The sequence below is a fragment of the Paramormyrops kingsleyae genome, chromosome 13 (genome assembly GCF_048594095.1).
Source record: "Paramormyrops kingsleyae isolate MSU_618 chromosome 13, PKINGS_0.4, whole genome shotgun sequence".
NCBI classification, from domain to species: domain Eukaryota; kingdom Metazoa; phylum Chordata; class Actinopteri; order Osteoglossiformes; family Mormyridae; genus Paramormyrops; species Paramormyrops kingsleyae.
The window spans coordinates 33,079,031-33,092,047 of NC_132809.1; the positions used below are offsets into that span (position 1 = coordinate 33,079,031).

Sequence of the window (13,017 nt, forward strand, 5' to 3'; positions counted from 1 at the left end):
TAATCTAATAAACTGGCCACTGAGTGCATGGACATGCAATGACTATAGATTTTTCCAATATCAACATTTATGATTTTTAGCTTTTACTTGAAAGATTCTGATTCTGAGGGATAAAGACAAGTATTTCTTTGGGGGAAGGTAGAAAATATACCTGACCATTCAGGCCTATTTAGTTCTTTTTTTAATGTGTCTGACTCCTGTGAACTTCCTTGTATGCATGTGTTTCTCGTGTATCAGGGTAACAAGGTTTTTAATCCTATCTTGTAGATACTGCCATCTGCTGGCTAGCGTCCACTAACGATTTTAGTTTTTTAAGTTTATGTTAAAGATGTTAGCCACTCCATACATTGTTTTCTTCCTGGGTGTGTGTGTGTGTGTGTGTATATATATATATATATAGTCAGAGATACAAGAATTTCTCATGAATCGGAGGATGACATCAATGACCTTCAAAAGGAATGGGAAACATTAAGTGCAGGTATGAAGTGCACTGCTTGGACAGGTCGTATCAGGCCCCTAGACGCAGGACTTAAGTCCTATAAAGGAAGAAGCCCTTTGTCAATGAGAAGCAGAGAAGAAGCAGGTTGCAGTTTGCAAGAAAAATATATATTATTTACAGACACACAACCATAAATTGAGAAATGAGTGAAACAATATACTGTGCTGTGGTCTCAATTTTTCTGTGGCTGTGTGTGTGTGTATTATATATATATATATATATATATATATATATATATATATATATATATATATATATATATACACTGTATATATATATATATACACACACACATACACACACACACACACACACACAAATATATATATATATATATATATATGCTAAAATACATTTATGCTGCCAGTGACAAAAAAAAGCCTTAAACTACACGTAGAAAAGCCACTTGCTCCGAGCACATGATACAGAGATACATTCTGGTGCCAGTCTTCCTTCACGCAAGCAGACGTTCCTAACTTACATGCTTTAGCTGATTTAATTCTAAAACTATCCTGAATTTCCTTCTAGAAGCTGTGAAGTTTATTTTGGTGTTAAGAAATCCTTCTCTGAAATCTAAATCAGAAGACACAAAATGAGAAATATTAATGGCAATATAATATAGATTTTATCAATACACATATCTGTATTAGTCAAAGAAAATGACAATGATATAATTTAATGTTAAAAATACAATATTTTTTCTAATAATAATCTAGATGTTTAAAGTTTCAATGGTGGGGTTTGAACATTCAGTGATAACTAATATCAAAATAAAGGCAGCCATAAAAGTTTCCTTTAACAGAAATGTTACGTGAAGACAAAGAATAAACTTCCTCCAAGTGTAAAGACATTTCAAATAGTCATACATACTTCTAACTGAAATGACACATGCAGATTAAAAAAATATAAAGTCAAAGACAAAAAAAATGTTGCAGCCTCTGTGAAAGATGAATGAATTAGCCACTGGCCCCAGCAGATTGTCAGAGACACACCCCTACATATAGCGTACACCAGGAATACAAGGACACTATACACACTTATTCCCAGGATTCCCTGCAAGAGATACTGAAAGTTACCAGCACAAAGCGGCTGAGTGAGAATAAGGCCGTGCCCTGGGCTCACCTAAGCTTAAAGGAAACTGTACCCTGAGCTTCATGGGCCAAATTGTTTCACTCAAAGTAATAGGAGAAAGAACCAGGGAATAAACTGTGACCAGTGGACTGGGCAGTGAGATGGCCCGGAACCGCAGAGAACTTTAATTCTTCGATTTACAACAGAAGCTCTTGTTTACTTCTTTTTTATCCATACTAACTTTTAGAATTTTACCATGTATGTGTTCTGCTGCTGCAATATCACTTTGTTCGCCGGCTGAGGTAACCACATTGGGATGGGCACTACAGACGCTCCTCGATTTACGATGGGGCTACACTCCGATGAACCCATCATGAGTCGGAGATATCGTAAATCAAATATGGATATGATATGAATATGACACACTTGGACATTAGAGCTAAACATTATATTCAACGTTTACACTTCTGATCCCAAGAGAGACTGGAAGTGTGGCTGGATGGATGCTGCTACAGGCCAGCATTAGCAGAAAGCATCATACAGGATATCGCTAGCCAGGAAAAGATCAAAATTAATAGCCTGACGCCATCATAAAGTGGAAATGTCATATGTCAAACCATCATAAAGTGAGGAGCATATGTATATGATATTAGTAGAACTGAACTGAGCTGAACTGCACCGAAAATTGACTCAGAGAAATTGTCTGACATTAAAAAGGCAAAAATCATACACAGCTAGTGGGAAAAACAAGCATTTTTAAAAAATATGAACACAATAGTGTAATGCAGGCAGGGGGATTAAGGTCTGCGCAGTGTCCTCTACAACAGCAGCCCATCATAAGCTGCGCCATCGGCTTCAGAGGACTCCTTGCGAACACGTAGGTGCTCTAGCGTGTTGTGGAAGTGCTTTTTTATCAACTCTGCCTCCTCACATGCCTCCAGGTTGGGCAGATCGTCTTGGACCTTCTGAATGAGCTGATTTAGAACCTGAACCGTCACCTAAGGGGAAAGGAGCAGACGCACACATGCACAGTGATAAGAGTTAAGCTTATTTTCAAAACTCCATGCTTCAACTCCAAGGTTGTGGGTAACCTGGTCATCTTTTACTGCAGGGTGAAGGAATGTGTATCTTTTTAATTTTTTTAGCAGAAAAGAAAACACTTTGAAAGACAAATGAAAAGCAAATTTTTAAGAGTGTACTTTCAGGGATGAGTGTTACTCCTATAATCTTGAATTCTTTTAAAAACCCATTTGAAATAATGAAATACATGGACTGCACTAACCACAAATGCACTATTAGTAAAGGTTTTGAGAATTGTCAATATATTTGAAATAGATAGGACATATTTAAAACATCCAACCATGTACATGTGAGTCACATTAACGGGAAATAATAGCCTACCGCTTCATTTTGCTTTTCATGGAAATAGATGTATCTATTGAGGATCTCAATGAAGAGCTGCACTTGCAAAGAGGAATCCATACACTGGTTAGCAATTTTCAGAGCCTTCTTTAAGCACTCCATCACCCTCTTCTCATCGTGGATCTGAAAAAAAAAGCATGCCATGGCAACAAAACACAGAGAGAAAAGAGTAAACTGAGATGGAGTGGAAAATATTCTCCGAAAATCATGTCTACAACTAAGTTACATAGGTTCATAAAAATAGTTCATGCCATTCAGAATTCATTTTGCAAACACAGATTGCATGCATGATTCATTGCTGTTTATGTGCTATGAGCATAATACATTTAGCAAACACAAGGAATTCACACACCAAAGAGAAAGCAGTATGCATACACATCAGAATTTATAACACATTACTTGTACTATGGATTATTTATTAATTTGACACATAACCCTCTAATTAATTTAAGCCACCCCATCCTCTACTTTCCATTTTAGAATAACACATGCAGTTTTGGCTGTAGTAATCAGACTAAAATATCATTAAGGTCATTACAGGTGACCTGCATTAAAATTTTACATATTACAGCCTAATATAACACAAGAAGACAAGGCACAAGGAATACAACTTTGTATCATAAATTATAGAGTAGAGTCATAGTGCCACAGTGGCTCGGTGGCACCATGTAGGGTCCTGGGTTGAGTTTCAGCTCTCTGCTGTGTGTGTGTGTGCGTGCGTGTGTGTGTGCTCTCTTCCACGGTTCTCAGGATATTTCCCATAGTTCATGCTGTTCGGTAAATCAATGCTTCCAGATCACTCTCGGTGTGTGCACTAGGGTGTATCCTGTGAGGAACTGGCATCCCATCCAAGGTGTGTTCCACCTCATGCCCTGTGCTTCCTGAGATCCAAGGCTCACCGTTAATCTTATTGGATAAGTGGTTATAAAAGATGGATGAATATTAGAGAGATTACCAATTAGGATTCAGAGATCAGACTGATGCTCCTTCACTCACCTCCTCTCCATTCTTGTCACTGCTGCGTCCCGACCAGAAGAGCTGGGCACAGGTGCCAACAGCCCGGCACTGATCTGCTTTCTTTAGCAGCTTGGACGCAGCCAGCGCACACTGCGTCCTCAGCGGCTCGTGATTCTCCTCGCTGAAGCACTTGCTCCTTTCGAAGGTGCCGATGATTAGGGTGATGGCCGACAGCTGGGCCTTGGAGTCACTGATCTCATCCTCGTACAGGGAAAACGCCTTAAGGCGAGAAACAACACAAGCTTTTTCATGCTGATGTCTCTGATTGGATGTAAAGTGCCATCAGCCCGAATTTCCTCCCAGGTATGCAGTACCTGTGACATGAACTCATAAGCCACCGTCTCGTGGTTCTCAAAACCAATTTCGCCAGCTGCCAGGGCTCCCTGGAGAAAGAGCCTGAGTGGCAGCTCCGCCAGCTCAGCTTTGATCAGAGCACTGATGGTCTGGTGGGCAAAGGAGAAAATCTTCTGACACTTCTTCTCCCACTTTTCATCCTGAAAGCAGACGAGGAGATTTACCAGACAGCATGTCATAATTTACAGAGCGGAGCCAGCGGTGTTGAATGTCTGTTCTGGGACAAATAATTTTTCAGTGCATGTCTCTCATGTAGCAACTCCTCTATTATGACATACAAGCAAGGGATGGCTCTCCCTGATTTTTTTGTAATCAAAATGAGAAACAAACTAAAAGGATTCTTCTTCAGTAATGATAACCTTAAAAAAGCTGAATATGTTGGACTGATAAATGTGCTTCAGATCATTTTTTTTTCAGAAGCCTTGAGATAGAAGTACTTGTTGTACAGCTGAAAGGCTTAAGTTACATTTACATTTATTTTATTTAGCAGATACTTTTGTCTAAAGTGACACATACGTGAGGCAAACAGTACATCAAACTATTGTAAAAGTTCAAATGTCAGCCTGTGTGCCTGTGATCAGAAGGTCACCGGTTCAAACCCAGCCTCAGCATGTCTGTGGGTCCTTGAGTAAGGCCCTTAACCCCCAGCTCCCTGGGCGCCGCTACGGGTGGCTGCCCTTTGCGGACAACTTACTCTACAAAGAGCAAGTTGAGGGAGGCGTAAAGACAATTTCCCCATGGGGATCAATAAAGTATCGATTGTTATTATTATATTTATACACTCCAGACATCATTAGGTTCTTAACATCAGACTGTCGAACCTACACCAAAATCATTCACGTAAAGAGCTGTTTAACATTCTGTCAGTTTTGTTGAGCTACAATTTTTAAATAACATCAGAATAGACACTCTACTACACTGTAGCTCATTCAAAGGTGTTCTATCTTGGTTTCAAAGATGATTCAGATGTGGGATCATTAAAAAGAAAGAAAATGACACAAAGACTTTAACTCATACCACACTGGAACTCTCTTTGTAACGGAAGGCAAGCTGATATGCAGCAAACACCAGAGGCGGAAGCGTGAATCGAATCCTCTGGTTCCCTCCTGCCCCAAAGTGTTTCCTGGCAGTATTTAAAATCTTGAAAAAATATACATAAGGAAAGAATTAAAATAATTGCAGTATTAACAATAACAATAGCCTCAGTAATAATCATCACCTTCCTCAGAAACACTACCAGTCATTAATGAGGCAATAAAAGACCAATGCAAAAGTAAACTTTGCAAAAGAATCTTTGCAAAGACATGTCTTTTCATGGATGCTTTAGATTACATTTCACTTTATGTATAACATACAAAGTTGAAAAGACTGCTTGACTATATTAAGTTACATATTATATATTTTCCCTATGAAGGCAATAATCGGTCTAGTCATTCTTGGCTTACCATATACTGCTGATCTGGATCCTCAGAATGAAGCATGTGAATAAACCGCCCAACCAGATTCTGTTCTTCAGCAAAGTCCTCAGGATCTGGGTCCTCTGAAGGCTGATCAGGTTGGTCTTGGATCAGTGTTGACACCAGCTTTAATACTGCATCTACCTAAATAGAGAGAAAAATTGGAATCCGCATTGATTTGTGTTTTAATCTGTTTAGTGAGGTGATTTACACATTTCCATATGTGAAACAAATCATGCTCCAAGCCTAAACAAAATTTTACCTTTATTTCAAACATTCATAAATGCATCTTACCCATGTGCACAGCAAAAGTAAACTCACATTTGTTAAATTTGTTATTTTGGCTCCATAACCCTGACCAGAACAAACAGTTGTAAGACGGATGAATGGAATGCATACGTAATTTACCGAACTGTATCATGGACTACCCAAGAGAATTTACACTTGCCACATAAAATATTACAGCTGAATTTGATCGCATTTAAATTAAATGTAGAAAAAAATCAATGACTACAACCAGAAGAAACACTTAAATGTCAGTCCTTCTGGTGAGGTTTATTAATTGTTCTGCTCATGTAGACTGGTTGTAATTGTATTTGAAAATTGCTATTGGGGTCATATTCTGTCATAGAAGACAGAGCAAATGTATCATGAAATGCATACACGTCAGTAGCCTAAACCCCAAAATAAATTGTCTCTCAGAAGATTTTGGGGTTGTCCACTTCGCATAAAAATCAACAACTTATGACAAACAACGTTCTCCTGAAACTCAGCCACCAAGGCTGAGGTACAGCCAGACCCCAGATTACATACATTTTACACTGACCAATGAGCCTGGTTACATCTTTGGTCTGTGAAACAAAACTGGAGGATACACTCATGACACAGGAAGAACATGGACCCTCCGCACACAGAAGAGAGGCAGAATTCAAACCCCCACCGTCACGCTGAGACCCACTGAGCCACCGTGCAACCCATGTAACAGAGAACACTCATTTAATCGCAATTCATGACCCACCAAAGGGGAACAAATAAAACCCAGAAGCTGTTGGAAGTACAATAAAAATGACCAGGGAGCTAAAACATCAAACTGTCATCAGAACCATTCAGAGCTATGAGGGTAACATTCTGTACTTTTACAACACTTGAAGGCCACTAAAACAAAATGGTTGCAAAAGAAAAAGCATGGAAAACTGAAATATTCATGCAAGGCTCTATGAAATCTTCATAAATGGCTTGTATTTCTTTTCTATTATTTTATGGAATATGTTCCTAAACATCAGCGGGGACACTAGATCATCACCAGTGACTCAAGTATCATTATTTCAAAATTATTTTAACAGTAATGGTCTATAGTACTGGATTTATGTTACTTTTTAAAGTTAACCAGCATTAATAAAAAGCCTCCTATATGTGCTAGTAGGAGGTGAACATTCCTATTGCCAAATAATGCAAGATTTCACCTGTTCCTGGGCTTTGATCACCGTATTGTTGTCCAAGGTGTTGCCGAGCATGTAGGAACTCATGATCTTTCGGGATTCATAGTCAAAGTACTCAAAGAGTGGGTGAAAGTGCTGGAGCTGAAGCACAGTCAGGATATTGTTGTAGATGTCCACAGGGATCTTCAGCAATCTCATCAGCTCCTTGGACACTGCACTGCTTGTGGCCATACTTCAAAACAAAACAAGACCTGTTTCTTGAAAGTCTGGGGTAATAGATTACTTTTGACTTACTTTAATTAATTTTTCTTTGCATTACTAAGCACAGAAATCCTTCATTTCCTTTAGCAGGAGATATTCAAGAAGAATATAGTTCAGTGGAGAACACTAGAAATAAATTGAACAGTTTCACTGGCAGCACTGCACAAGGTTTCTACTGTACCAGGTTGATACTAAATGAAATTATCTGAGGTGATCACATTTATCTTACAATCTGGAACCAGCTAAACACATGGACACAATCAGTTCCTCAGCATATCTGCTGTGTCCAGCTCCTCTGATCTTACACTGAAGCACTTAAGAGACATATGAAAAAGAGCCAAAGTGATATCTGAAGGTGGTGCACTTACTGTTCCAGATTCATTTTGTTGAAAATCTCCAATGTGGTCTCCAGAACTTTGTCCACATAATCTATTCTGTCAGGGTAACACTTCATGGCTAGGTTGATGAGGGACACCTGCAAGGACACCACGTCCTCGGAAGGCATCTCCTGGCGAGACTAGGCAATGAAGAAAAAGCATGAACAACAAAGAATTTAGAACTTGGTGATCAGTGGTCATTGTTGACACACCACAGCACACAACAACGAAATGTGTCCTCTGCATTTAACCCATATGTGACATCGTGACATAGCAGGGGGCAGCTAATTCAGCACCCGGGGAGCAGTGCTTGGGGACGGTACTTTGGTCCAGGTACCTCAGTGGTGCCTTGCTGGTCGGGGATTCCAACCTGCAATCTTTCAGTTACAAGTGTGCTTCCCTAACCATTAAGCCACCACTGCCCACTATTAGACTATTAGTCTAACAATTAAGATAGCTCCACTCTTGATATGTATGTTGTAAACAATGAACTATATTCTTCCTTCCACCCACCTATCTTCTACACCTACTTCTCCTTTTCAGGGTTGTAGGGGGTCCAGAGCTTATCCAGGAGGGTATGGGCACAAGGTACAGGATAATCCCAGGGTGGGGCACCAACACATCACAGGGCACACTCACCATTCACTCACACATGCACACCTATGGACAATTCCATAACTCCAATTCATATTACCATCTTTTTGGACTGTGGGGGGAAGCCAGAGTACCCAAAGAAAACCCCATGACAAGACAGGAAGAGTCATGCAAACTGCACACATGGAGCCAGGACCGAGACTCAAACTATGGTCCCAGAGGTATGAGGAAGCAGTGCTATCCACTGCACCACGCCTCATTGCCAACTATTCCCATGCTGAAATGGAGACTACTCACCTGTATAACTGATGCCACTTGTTGTGAAAATACATCAAATAATTTAATATCTGCTGGAATTCCAGGACCATCCTCTCTATGAGCAAATAAGGCCAGCCTGGGGTAGAACGGGAGTTTTGTCAGTATTGAATTTTTCGTGAAAAATTATTTAGCCAAAAAGTGAGTTAAGTATACAATACCTATCAATAAGAGCAATAATAATGTTCTTCACATTCACATTTTGGTGCAATTCTGCACAAGCACGTAGAAATGAGTTTAATGTCTGAAGGTGGAACTCATCCGGGAACACCTAAAAATATGAAAAAAAATAGATGCTGATGTGCCACAAGTTCAGCAATATGGATCAACACATAAGCCCATGAAGAACTTTTGTTTCTTATGATGATTTTTACAAAAGTGTTTCTCAAACCGGTCCCTGAGGACCCCCAGACAATCCTCATTTTTGCCGGAGCAAACCGGAGTTTTGGTAGTGAGCAAAAACACGCACCATCTCTGGGTCCCAGAGGACTGAGTTGCGAAACATTGCTTTACAAAGGCAAAAAGAAACGTTCCTGGTTGCATTTTATGGATTAATGCTTACCTGGATGATACATTCCATCAGGTACTCCTGCGCTAGGGAATCTCGGCAGTTGACCGCCTGATCTAGAATTCCAGGCAGCACAACCTGAGTGGTGACAGGACAAAACCTTAGCATGAAATAACATATGTCCAGACATGGATAAAATGTTAGGTAAAGCTTAACATTAACTACACCTTCATAATGCATTCATTATGCATTCCTATAACATTCATGAGTAGAATGTAAGTATACCTTAACATCCTAACATACCTTAATGGCTATTATATGCATATGCATTAACAACAAATATTATACTTGTATATTGCTTCTACAGTAAATGTTCTATGAATATATATAATGAATGCATAATGTATAAGTATAATCAATGCATTATGAAGGTGCACAGAATGTTATATAAATGCATTATAAAAGTATTATGAAGGTGTAATTAATGTGAAGCACTACCAAATGTAATTTTATGCATGATCTGCAGAAGGACATTAACTCGAAGGCTTAAAACACTCCTGCATGGTAACAGCAGTACTAAACATACAAACCTGGGTGTACTTGTCCACGTTGACACCCTCCAGCTGACTGAGGCGCACTAAGTTGGTCCCCACCAGGATGCGCAGCTCCTGTCTCTCTTTCTCTCGCTTCTCCCGGTCCCGGCTATGGCCCTGATGCTGCATGCGAACCCACAGTTTGTTCATCTCCGCAAAGTTCAGCAACACAAAGTCTACAGAGTCGTTGATGTCCCCAGTCGTCCCCTCTCTGACAAAGGAAATAAATACAATCTGTAAACAACATCTCCACACATTATGCAATGGATAATGATATACTTTAAGTACTTGTATCCTGCATGTTCTATAACTAATTTTCAAATTAACTTTTTTAAATTTTATTTTAAACACATATTTTGACAAATTTGCCCGAAATGGGCAGCAGTAGCATAAATAGTTTGACCCAGGAAATGGAGCAGGTGTTTCTGAGTAAGACGGCACAAGACGGCGTACTCTGTAACCTCTCCGTCATCGGGGAGAACATTCCGGGTACACTGGAGTAGGTAGTTCCTCAAGAAAAGACCTCGAAGAGGATGCTGGACTCCACGGCACATTTCTACTAAATCCTTCAGGATATCTCTCCGGGACTGTGAAAACGATTTCACATATACCACGCCTACAGTGATTAGCAAATACCTACGGAAGGAGGTAGAGATAAGAAAGATCAACACCACACAAAAATAGCTTATATTTTTCACTAATTGTAAAATATGTACTGTTTACACATTTTTTTAATAGTTTTGAAGTATTTTGAATTCCATTGACATGACAAATTCTATGTATGGATAATGTCAATACATTGTCATCATGAAAATGTACTAATGCATTGTTCTTTGTGTCAGTGTCTGTTTTGTTAAGCTGTGCTGAACTATAAACAAAAGAAAGTTTTAATTTTACATTAATATATTCCTTTATTGAGGTGAATAACAGGACACTCACAGTCTTGGGATGATATTCCCTGCATACTGAACCAGCTCATACAGGTCAGCCACCTTTCTTCCCTTGGCAAACTCATCTGTAAGGTAAATCTCCAGGTAGTGCAGCTCATCAGAGATGGCCATGTCTGCAACACGTTAAGGCTTTTTTTTCCCTTCGTGTGTATGACAGAGACCAGCCTTGACTGTGACCAGCTATAGCACTATAAAACATTATATGTTTTAAAGAGTGAAATGAAACCAAGAGCAAAATAATTATTCCTCTTATTGCACTATTATAATTCATTTTCTCCCATTCATATTAATGCATTAGTTAGAGACTGTGTTTAGAAACAGTTACTAACTGCAAGGAGTGATAAAGTTAGATCTTGTCAACCTTGGCTATTTTTATTATGAAACACAGGCAGTCCCCAGGTTACAAATGAGATTCATTCCCTAATTCCGTCTTTAAATCAATTTTGTAGGTCTCAGAACAACAATAATAATAATAATAATAATAATAATAATAACAATAACAATAATGATGACGATGATGAACCGCTGAAGCCATGCAACATCTTCATGTGCATCACAAAGTAGTGTGTGTATTTAACCCAAATTTTAATATAATAAGCTTTATGGCAGTCTATTAAGAGAATTGTCCAAAAGTCAGACGTTCTTCACCTGGGGACTGCCTGTATCTAAAATGTGGTCACAAAATAAATCTTTCATGATATTTACATCTGTCTACATTCCTGATAAGTGTCACCAATGATATAAATATTATGACATCCTTGATGCTGTTTGATTGTGGAAACACAGTCCTATGTTGCATTTTTGCCCGAGGTCAGTTAAAGGATACAGAGTTCATAGTAACTTTTTGGAGAGAGCATGGAAGTCCTCAGCTCTCCCAACGTGTTGGACGCATGTTTTAGGGCATCCATCAGCTTATTTTTGTCCTACAATGAAAATTGTGTCTAAGAACAGCTGGAACAGTAAGGTAAGAAAACGATTATACAGTCCTGTAAGAATGCACAGTTAAAGGTACATTGTACAGGACTCATTCACTCCATTAAAAAAGCTCAGGTAGGGGTCCTACCAGGCACCGCTTCATCTGAAAGGACTGGACCTTCACAGCCTGGACAGCCTCATCGAGGAGTTTCTCCTGATCATCCTGCATGGACTGCTGTGTGGCAGGCTAAAACATCCCATGGGTGCATATTGGAAACGTACTCAGAATATGTTTGCATATGTTCCGGATAAATTTTAAAAAGAATACAAAAGACGCTAATGCTTGATTTAAGCAAAGACAGAAAGGGAAACTGTAAAAAATATATAAAAATTGTAACTGAACTGTGCCTTTGCTCAGACCAAAGCGTTATTGCAGCTCCGGAAGTGTTTTAAATAACTTTAACTCTACCGGTGTTGTTTACACTGGTGCTGTGTTTATATTTCAGTCATAACGGGACTGAAATTATTATCATTATTAAAATGTACACTTAAGACAGGTGTTTTTGCTTTTTCCATTAGACGTAGACGTTTTTCAGCCGTATAACTGAATTACACCAAGACGATTAAAACCCAAAATCTTAATACATTAAGACGTTGAATGAAATCTAGTTAGAAAGCACTAACGAAGCAAACGCACGAATTATCTATAAATTGGCGTTGATATTTATATATGGCACCTGTACCGAACGAAGGTTGTAAATAAGAGTAGGAATCAACAGTATAGCATTAGCGGTAGCATCAGCAATATTTGAAGGTGGCGATTTCAACTTTATTGTCTGGCGTACATCTCAAAACAGCATGCTCATTCAAGAAGCAACAGGAGGAAGAAAATGGAATAATATAACATTTTAGAAATTCTGCAAACATTTTCATAAATATAAAACATCAGTTATTCCAAGAGGCCCACATACATGCCATATTACATGTCCTTTCGAACATTTTAAAGCCAGTTTGCTGGGCACAGCTTGTGCTATTTGTACTGATAACCATCGCCGATCCTGTACGCTTGATGATAATATATATGAGGTGTGATAACAGTTACTTACCATGTTTATTAAATATATTTCACCAAAAGGCAGCCCTTCCCCTTTAAGCGTGTCATGTGACTCGTTTCGGTTGCGTTCGTTCTGCGTGACGTAATCGGTGACGAAACTGCAAGACCACACCCGCCCCTCCAGGCATGAA

General features: G+C 39.1%; 1 protein-coding gene across 1 annotated transcript; it reads right to left on the bottom strand.

The window, feature by feature from the left end:
* Positions 1-1,101: 1,101 nt before the first annotated feature.
* LOC111849654 (vacuolar protein sorting-associated protein 35-like) lies at positions 1,102-13,017 on the bottom strand. The gene is made up of 17 exons (XM_023822726.2): positions 12,879-13,017; positions 11,921-12,019; positions 11,684-11,780; positions 10,847-10,970; positions 10,361-10,543; positions 9,905-10,118; positions 9,369-9,452; positions 8,968-9,077; positions 8,789-8,885; positions 7,889-8,037; positions 7,284-7,491; positions 5,809-5,964; positions 5,381-5,503; positions 4,324-4,503; positions 3,989-4,228; positions 2,972-3,115; positions 1,102-2,568 (listed from the first exon to the last, which is right to left on the bottom strand). Exons 1-17 carry the CDS (start codon positions 12,879-12,881, stop codon positions 2,389-2,391), a joined length of 2,391 nt encoding a protein of 796 aa, XP_023678494.2. The 5' UTR covers positions 12,882-13,017; the 3' UTR covers positions 1,102-2,388.